The 8,653-nt window shown below is 27.7% G+C and overlaps 2 protein-coding genes across 4 annotated transcripts; one reads left to right on the plus strand and one right to left on the minus strand.

Moving 5' to 3' along the window:
• Positions 1 to 33: 33 nt before the first annotated feature.
• LOC141527878 (uncharacterized) lies at positions 34 to 8,646 on the plus strand. 3 transcript variants are annotated; one of them, XM_074243602.1, is made up of 5 exons: positions 1,978 to 2,721; positions 2,806 to 3,035; positions 3,342 to 3,731; positions 3,815 to 4,009; positions 8,392 to 8,646. In XM_074243602.1, exons 1-5 carry the CDS (start codon positions 2,681 to 2,683, stop codon positions 8,514 to 8,516), a joined length of 981 nt encoding a protein of 326 aa, XP_074099703.1. In that variant the 5' UTR covers positions 1,978 to 2,680; the 3' UTR covers positions 8,517 to 8,646. The 3 variants fall into 3 exon arrangements, 2 of the variants coding, with proteins under 2 accessions (XP_074099703.1, XP_074099704.1); XM_074243603.1 differs by having other exon boundaries at positions 1,979 to 2,725; XR_012479257.1 differs by lacking the exons at positions 3,342 to 3,731; positions 3,815 to 4,009; positions 8,392 to 8,646 and adding exons at positions 34 to 210; positions 296 to 463 and having other exon boundaries at positions 722 to 2,725; positions 2,806 to 3,034.
• On the minus strand, positions 4,088 to 6,408 carry LOC141527900 (uncharacterized). Its single transcript, XM_074243636.1, has 4 exons — positions 6,268 to 6,408; positions 5,240 to 5,421; positions 4,528 to 4,736; positions 4,088 to 4,413 (listed from the first exon to the last, which is right to left on the minus strand). Exons 2-4 carry the CDS (start codon positions 5,410 to 5,412, stop codon positions 4,268 to 4,270), a joined length of 528 nt encoding a protein of 175 aa, XP_074099737.1. The 5' UTR covers positions 5,413 to 5,421; positions 6,268 to 6,408; the 3' UTR covers positions 4,088 to 4,267.
• Positions 8,647 to 8,653: the final 7 nt, after the last annotated feature.

Here is an 8,653-nt window from a genome sequence, read left to right on the forward strand (position 1 = left end):
TATCAAATTTCTCACTTAAGTGACCTATATATGTTTATGAAAACGATCGGAAGTTTCCGGAGGACTTCGAGTCAATCCGTAACTCGAGCAATTAAGTGTTTTATTGACATTTGATGTTTATTCTTACGTTGGTGACGGCTAAATCATTTATTTGTAGATACATTTCTAAATTATTTTATTTTTATTTTCTAACTGGGCATTTTTTTATTTGTAAGTAAATTTATTAATCATTCTTTTTTATATTTATTTAGTTAATTTGTTTTTAAAAATCTAACCTCTGCATTTTGTTTTTCAGAGAAAATTTTGGAGTTTGTTATAATTTTCAAGAGATTAAAATCAAAATTTCAATTTTTTTAATTTCAATTAAAATTATAATAATAGTTTTGAAATTTAATTTTTTTTAATTAAATTATTGATTAAAATTTTTTTCGTGGTTTAAAGGAACAATTTAATAATTTTATTGGTAAGTAAATTTTAATAAAAAATTTTCAATTTTAATTTTTATAAATTTTCTATTAAAAATTATGACAAAAAAAATTGACATATTTTAATTTAAAAAAAAAATAAAATAAAATAAAAAAAAAAATAAAAATAATTCAGACAAAATTAATTTATGAAATAGAATAAAAAAAAAAAAAAATCAATAGTATATGCGCGGAATTTTGTTCTTTTCGTGTGTCTAAAAAAATTCTTAAATTCTAACTCTAAAAATATTTTTCAGAATCATGAGGATGTTATTGAACAAAAAATTACTATGCATAAACACAATAAAGCCGTCTCTGCTGCACCGAGCAGTGCGAGACTCAGACCACTCAAAAGTCGACGAACTGCTGGAGGACTCATCAATAGACATCAACAAGAACATCTACTACTGGGAAACAGCATTGCACCTGGCAGTGCGCAACGGCGACCTCCCCTTGATCTCAAAACTGTTAGACCATGGTTCAAAAATCAACGAACTGTCCTTCGCAGAGGGACTTACGCCGCTGCACCTGGCAGTGATTGACAAGAACCTGGATGTAGTCGAGCTGCTGGCCAAACGGGGTGCGGACGTCAACCTAGTGTCGTCGTGCTTCACCGAGAGGTTCTGGACGCCTTTGCACTTCGCAGTGTCTCAGAATGACTACCCGATGGTAGACTTGCTGTTTAGGTTCAACGCGGACATCAACGGGATCCACGTCAAGTCCAGGGATATCAGTCATTATAGCATAATCTATAAAGATTATTACTACAGAACTCCTCTGCACACCGCGGTGGAAGTCCCCGCGCCGTCGACAATCTTGTACTTGCTGAGTCTCGAGCAAGTTGACATCCATGCGGTCGACAGTGCCTACGCGAACAGGTGCGGTTCGTTGCTGTTCGAGGGGATGAAGAACCAGTGCTCGGAAACCGTCCGATTGCTGATGGATGCCGGCGTTGGTGTCAACGCCGTCAACGGGGAGAACTTCTCTGTCCTGGAGTGTATTCACCAGGAGGATGATGTTAACCAGCAGGATGATGACTCCGAGGACGAGTTTGGGGAGAATTCTTGCATAGGTTTTTATAAGCAACACCTCGTCAAGCTGGATGTCATTAATCATCACCTCATCCAGCAGAACCTCAACGTGATCAGTGGCTCCGAGTTTGACGACTTCAGGCGCGACTGTCTCAAGGAGGTCCAAGTTCTCAGGAGGACTAGGATCGATGGCACTAATTTGACTTACTATTGCGTCCTTTCTAAATCTGAAAGAACTCTTGCCGTGTTTTCGAAAAATCTTGATCAAAGTGTTAATAATTATCACGATCTTGTTAAAAGACTGCCTATTTATGGGGGGATTATTTATTTTACGCTCAAGCAGGTCTTGAAGAGGTGCAGGTTACTCAGAGCCGCTGAAAAGATTATTTTTGAAATATTCACCTTCTTGCCTGACACTTTTGTTAGGGAAATTTTTTTGTATTTGAGTAATGAGGATCTCAAAGATTTGATTGCTTGATTTTTTGTGGGTTTGACAAAAATTTTAAGAACGGAAATTTGACATCTGATTTTTATTTCGGGAAAAAAATTTTATGTGAAATAACATAATTTTTTTTTTTTGTAATTATAGAAATTTTTACAACCAATTAATCATTACTTAAAAAAAAATATTTTTAAATGTCAAATTGAATTTTTAAAAAATCGTGCAATTATTGGGGCTCTATAATTCATGATTCAAAATTTTTCAGATGTCAGATTTTTGTTCTATTAATAATTTTAATGTGTGAAGAGTTTTAACTTGTAATTTATAGATGATTTTGTAAATATTTAAAAATCAAAATTATTATATAATAATTTAATTGAATTATTGAGTTGGTAATTTTTCTTCTGTCGGTAATTAAAAAAAATTTTTTTACCGACCCAGCTAAGTATTCCAGAACATTCCGATAATTTCATAAAAGAGAGGGGATGAGTGTACTGTATACATTTGCTTACAAACGTTTGCTCGGTTCACATCGTAAAAAAAAATTTCGTAAAAAAGTTTTGAAAATTACTAACTTAATAATAAGTAAAACAAAAATTAATTGTTTTATTTAATAATAAGTAAAAAAATTGTGTTTGAATAAAAGTGTGTTTAATAAATTTTATTAAAAATTTATAAAGTGTTTATAACCTCACTTTTTGGTATTTTATCAACAACAGAGGTATTTAGTTAAATTTATCAAGATGAATGATAAACTTAGGCAGATGGAGGACGAAATGAGCAGGCTGGTATTTTTTTTTTTACTTATAAAAAAAAATTTTAATTTAATTTGTGAATTAATAAATTAATAATTAATATATTTTTTTAGGTTCGAAGCGGAGATTGGAGGTCAGCTGATGCCAACAATAATGCGTCCAGTGATTGGGGTTAATACTTACAGTCAGGTAGCTCGTCAATTGGAGCAGCATGAGTTACCAGCACCTTCAGTAGCTGCTGCAGCAGCTGCTGCTACTCTTGCTTTTTCTCCGATGATCGGATTCCCGCCACCACCTCCACCACCACCACCACTTTTAATTCCTCCACAAGTTGCTCGACAAGGTAAATGTTTTTTTGTTTTATAATTTTTAATTTTTTGTAATAATAAACATTCTAAAAATTTTATTATTATTATTATTATTATTATTATTATTACGATTAATTATTTTTTTATTAATTTTAATAATTTATTTTTTTTATTGAAAAAAATTAATTATTTTTAAAATCAGCTGATAGTTTGAAAAAAAAAAAATTTTTTTTTAAATTTTGATACTTTTTTTTTTTTTAAATAAAAATAAAAAAAATTGACATGTAAAAATAATTAAAATTTAGAAAAATATGCTTACAATTATAAATTTTAATTTCTAGCAAATAATGCATCATATACATCCGGACAAATTTCAAGTTCGTCATACATGACAAATATGAGCGACTCAATACTGAGTGGTACCCCGAAATCCTACGAGTCAGTGTCTTCTGGAGCATCAGCAGCACCGATGATCCACCCTGAGATAATAGAGCAGATAATAAACACCAAGATACCTGAAGAAGATTTGAAGAAGAAGCAACAGCCTAAAATGAAAGGAGTCTCCACCGCTGCCGAGCTGGCCATCAGCCAGGGCAAGGCTAGCTCTATCATGGCGAATGCAAATGCGGAAGATAGTCATCCCAAGGGCAAGGGCAAGAAGAACAAGAAAATTATCAGGATGGCTGGTGGGCAGACCTGGGAAGATCCTTCTCTTCTTGAGTGGGATGAAGGTATTTTATTTTTTTAATTAATTATTTTTAATAAATTTTTTAATTAATTATTTTTAAAAAATTTTTTAATTAATTATTTGCAGATGACTTTAGATTATTTTGCGGTGATTTGGGTAACGATGTAACCGACGAAATGTTGGTTAGAGTCTTCAGTAAATATCCAAGCTTTCAACGCGCAAAAGTCATCAGAGACAAGCGGACAAATAAGACAAAAGGATTTGGGTTTATTTCATTCAAAGATCCTTATGATTGTGGCAAGGCGCTGAAGGAGATGGGAGGTGAGTTTTTTTTTTTTTTCAGTCATAAAAAAATAAATTGTACTTGGGATCAATTTAAAAAAAAAAAAAAAAAATTACTTCAATCAAAAAATTTTATTTTAAAAATACAATAAATAATTTTAAAAAATTTACAAAAAATAATATAAATAAATGAGATCAATTACGAATTCCGAGATCGATAAAATAAATTAATAGTCCTTGAGGGATTAATTGATAACCGTTGATTATAAGATAGACTTATTGAGAGACAATTGGTTTCTATTTTCCGAATGAACTCCATCCGTAGGATATAAACAATTGCGGAATAATTGAATATTGTCGTCGCCCTGGTCCATTCCTGCCATTTGCGCGATTTTTCACTGCCGAGGTAGTGTCTATAGGTTTCCTAGTGGTTGCCTTGGTATCTGTGTGACAAAAAAAAATTTATTTATATTTTAATTTATAAATTTGAAGTCTCTAGGCTTTATAATTTCAGAGATTTCGTCAGTATAGATTTTTGCATAATTAAATTTAATTACCAGCTGTGGGTTGAATTCGAGATCCACGTGAGTTCATATAAAGAACGGAAAAAGGTAATCCTCCTGCGCCCCAGCTACGAGATAAAATAGAATCTTTCTTTGGTGGTCTGTTTCCTGTTTGTCGTGGTAATACTGACTTAATCTCTGGTAATGACCCGTATACTGATCTGCTTTCCCATTCATTTTTATCTTCATTTTTGTGCTTCATTCTGAAGAAGAAAAATTAATTAATTATAATTTTTTTAATATTTTGAAATATTAAAAAAAATTCTTGTAGTATAATTTAAGGATAATTAAAAAATATATGAATAGAAAAATTCATTTAATATCACTATTTATATGAAAACATAGAAAAAATAAATTCAGAGTGACTTTGAATTTTTTTTTCTAAAAAAAATGAATTTTTTTATAATTAATTAATATAAACATTCAATTTTTCATCATAAAATCATGCAAAATATTATAATAATTACATTTATTTATTTAAATTAATAGAAAAAGCTTTTCTGCACTCGTGTGTTAGCACACACTCTCTGCTCGTTGCGCCAACACACGCATCGCCGAAACCCCGCTCATTTAATTAAATACATTTTCAACAGGTGGCGCTGCGGTTAATTTTTTAAAAATATTCAAAATAAATATTTTTGCCGCCAAAATTTTTATTTAAAATTTCTGCTTTGAAAAAAAAATCCAAATAATTGTAATTACTTACAATAAATTGTAATCAACCGGATATTGATCATTTCTAATCGGTGCTGCCGGGAGCCAAACAGGTGTCAGAGTATTCTCTCTCCACTTGATCTGTTCCTCCGTAACCACCGGAGCGCTTTGACTCATCAAAATTAAGTTAACATTGAAGAAGTATACTATTATCATCTTCACCATCTTGGCTAACTTTAAAAAAAAATTAATTAATTTTTTCTTATAAGGTAAAAATAAATATTTTATTACTATCTTTTATAAATAAATTTTTATGAGTAATGTTTACATTGTAAAAGCATTTTAAAAATGCGTCCGACTATTTTAAAATAAATTCCGTGTTTATTTATAACAAATATATAAAATGTAAATGGTTGGCGCCTTGTGATCGTTAACTTTTACGTGGGCGAATTAAGAATAATATCTCAATATATTTATTTATATATTTAGACATTAATATATTTATTTATTATTTAATAATTTATTTTATTATTACTTTTAGTGTATAAATATATTTATTTACATTTATTGATTTTTATTTTTTTTTTTTTCTAGGAGAAAGTTTAAGTGTTGCTCGGAGTTATTAAAGTGACAGCTTTCAAAATTATTTATCTGAATCATCTAGGCTATATTTATTGATGATAATTATATTTTTAAAACGCATTTTTTGAATTTTATTAATTTTTTTTTTTTAATTAAATTTTTAATATTTTTCTTTGAATTTTTACAAAAATTAAAAAAAAAATTAAAAATTACAAAAAAAAAAAAAAATTAAAATTTTTAATTTTAAAAAAAGAAAGATTTATTTAAAATTTGAAGAAATACTTACTTAAAATTAAAAATAAATTTTTTTTAAATTGATAAAATAATTAAAAATGACAAAAAAGAAAATTAAAATTTTTAATTAAAAAAAAAAAAAAAAAAAAGACTTAGTTAAAATTTAAAGAAATACTTACTTGAAATTTAAAAAAAATTGATAGAAAAATTAAAAATTACAAAAAAAAAAATGAAAATTTTAAATTAAAAAAAAAAAATACTTACTTAAAATTTAAAGAAAAAAATTTCACAATTCACTTGATAGAAAAAATCAAAATAAATAAATAACAAGAGCGTATCGTATATCGTTATCGTTGGAAGAATCGCGAACGTTTGAATCCGCGGTTAACTCATTCAACCCCGTGGTTGGTGACAACTTCCACTGGCAACTCCCACAACCCCTTATATATACCAGAATTACTCGCCGTTTTATTATTTATATATACCGGTTACCTATAGACATGATTCTATCCCCACTTAAGATTGTCAGATGCTGGTTCAATTCAAATGTTTGGTAACTTTAGATTTTATTTGGATGAAAACTAACCAATCACAGTTAGTTCTTCCCTCTGTTGTATTTCTCCCTACTTAATATTTCTTCACATTTATCAAGTAAATCTCAATTTAATTAATTATTCATAAGCTAAATTAAATGATAATTTTTTTAAATAAATTCATTTTTTTTTTTCTAGATAAATTTAATTGCCTTCAAAAAGACAAAATTTGGAAATGATGAACAAGTGAACGGATATATGAATGGAGTTTGAGGTACCGATTGATAGAATTGCCACTTGTAATTTAATTGGTCGGTGTAACCTTGCCCCATGACTTTAAGAACACTGCTGATCCGCTATTTTGTCCAGAAATTTTTTTTTAATAATTATAATTATTAGAAATATTTTTTCTCAAAGCTGAAATTTAAAAAAAAATTTTTGCGACTAAAAATTTATTTTAATTTTTTTTTTTTTAAATAGAAAATAAATTTTTTTTAAAGCTACAAAAATTTTAAATAAAAATTTTTGCGGGAAAAATATTTATTTAAACTTGAATAGTGATATTAAATTAAATTAATTTATTTATTTTTGTTGTTAATAAATAAATCTCATCGAATCATTATTTAATATTGTCCCGAAAATAAACTTGGATATAAGAGTGTACGCGCACTAATGACTTCAATTTATTTGTTAACAAAAGTAACTTGTATTTTTAGGTTATCATATTTTATTGTATTTTAGTATAAAAGAAGCTTGAGTGCCCTCGAAGGGTAGATTTATGAATGAAAAAAAAGAATTGACGCACTTACCTGTTGCTTGTCAATAAGTCCTTGGTTTAAAATATTTACTTTTATTTAAAATCAGATCGCAAGTACAATTTATTTTTTTTTTTTTTAATTTTAATAATCTGTATTAAGAGAATAAAAAAATTTTTGCTTTTTCAAGATACATAATTGATAAATTTATCTTGTGAAATATTGAAATTTTTGAAGATATAAGCTCATTTTAATGTTAAACTCATCGAGACCTTTCATTTGAGTACCCACATGCATTTTTTATATATTTTTCATATATTTATATATATAATATATATAAATATATAAAATATATGAAAAATTGATGTGGGTACTTAAATGAAAGCTCTCGATGAGTGTAATACCAAAATGAGCTTATATTTTTGAAAATGTCAATAATTAAGAAATTACCTTATATCTGGTCAATTATTGACATTCTTAAAAATATAAGCTCATCCCGAGGTTATACTAGTCAAGAATTTAATTTGAGTATTCACATCAATTTTTCATATATTATATATATATATATATATATATATATATATATATATATATATATATATATATATATATATATATATATATATATATATATATATGAAAAATATATAAAAAATGCATGTGGGTACTCAAATGAAAGCTCTTGATGAGTGCAACATCAAAATGAGCTTATATCTTTATAATAGTCAATATTTAAGAAATTACAGTGCAATTTCACAAAATTCATTATTTAAAAAAGCAAAATTTTTTTTATCTAAAATTTTTTTTAATAAATTAATTTTGTCAAAAATATTGATTTTAAAAAATTAAAATTGCAATTTTTTAAAACAAACTTAATCAAGACTGCTAATTTAAATTTCCATTAAATTTAAAAATGAAAACAAGTGATAAAAATTAATATGAAGAAATAGGAATGTAAAATTAGTGTCAGTGACATAAATTCTCTGATCAATAATTTTTGAGTCATTATTTTTTTTTTTAGCTAGACAGATTAAATATTCGATTATTTACACAAAAGAGGCTGCTGATACGATGACTGTGTGTCTATTTGTGTGTTTCAGGAAGATACGTCGGCTCTCGACCAATAAAACTCCGTAAAAGTGCATGGAAGCAGCGTAATCTCGAGACTGTCAGAAAGAGGGAGAAGGAAAAGCAGATGCTGATAGCCGCTTGTAACAGGTCGTGAAAAATTATCCAGTATTTTAAAAACTGCTGTTTAATTTTATTATAAATTAACATTCATTATTTTGTTAATAATTAACGCCCAGGTATTTATTCATTTTCTTGAGAAAAATAAAAAACACTTTTATCACAAATATTAAT

This window comes from Cotesia typhae, unplaced genomic scaffold, assembly GCF_013202065.1.
Source record: "Cotesia typhae breed Kobodo isofemale line unplaced genomic scaffold, CoteBio_Ctyphae contig_413, whole genome shotgun sequence".
Classification (NCBI taxonomy): Eukaryota; Metazoa; Arthropoda; class Insecta; order Hymenoptera; family Braconidae; genus Cotesia; species Cotesia typhae.

Coding starts and splice junctions, on each gene's coding strand:
- LOC141527878 (XM_074243602.1), top strand. CDS start 2,681: ATGAATGATAAACTTAGGCAGATGGAGGACGAAATGAGCAG. Junction 3,732..3,814: donor TCTTCTTGAGTGGGATGAAG/GTATTTTATTTT, acceptor AATTATTTGCAG/ATGACTTTAGATTATTTTGC. Junction 4,010..8,391: donor GGCGCTGAAGGAGATGGGAG/GTGAGTTTTTTT, acceptor TGTGTGTTTCAG/GAAGATACGTCGGCTCTCGA.
- LOC141527900 (XM_074243636.1), bottom strand. CDS start 5,412: ATGGTGAAGATGATAATAGTATACTTCTTCAATGTTAACTTAATTTTG. Junction 4,737..5,239: donor CCGGTTGATTACAATTTATT/GTAAGTAATTAC, acceptor TTTCTTCTTCAG/AATGAAGCACAAAAATGAAG. Junction 4,414..4,527: donor TCGAATTCAACCCACAGCTG/GTAATTAAATTT, acceptor TTTGTCACACAG/ATACCAAGGCAACCACTAGG.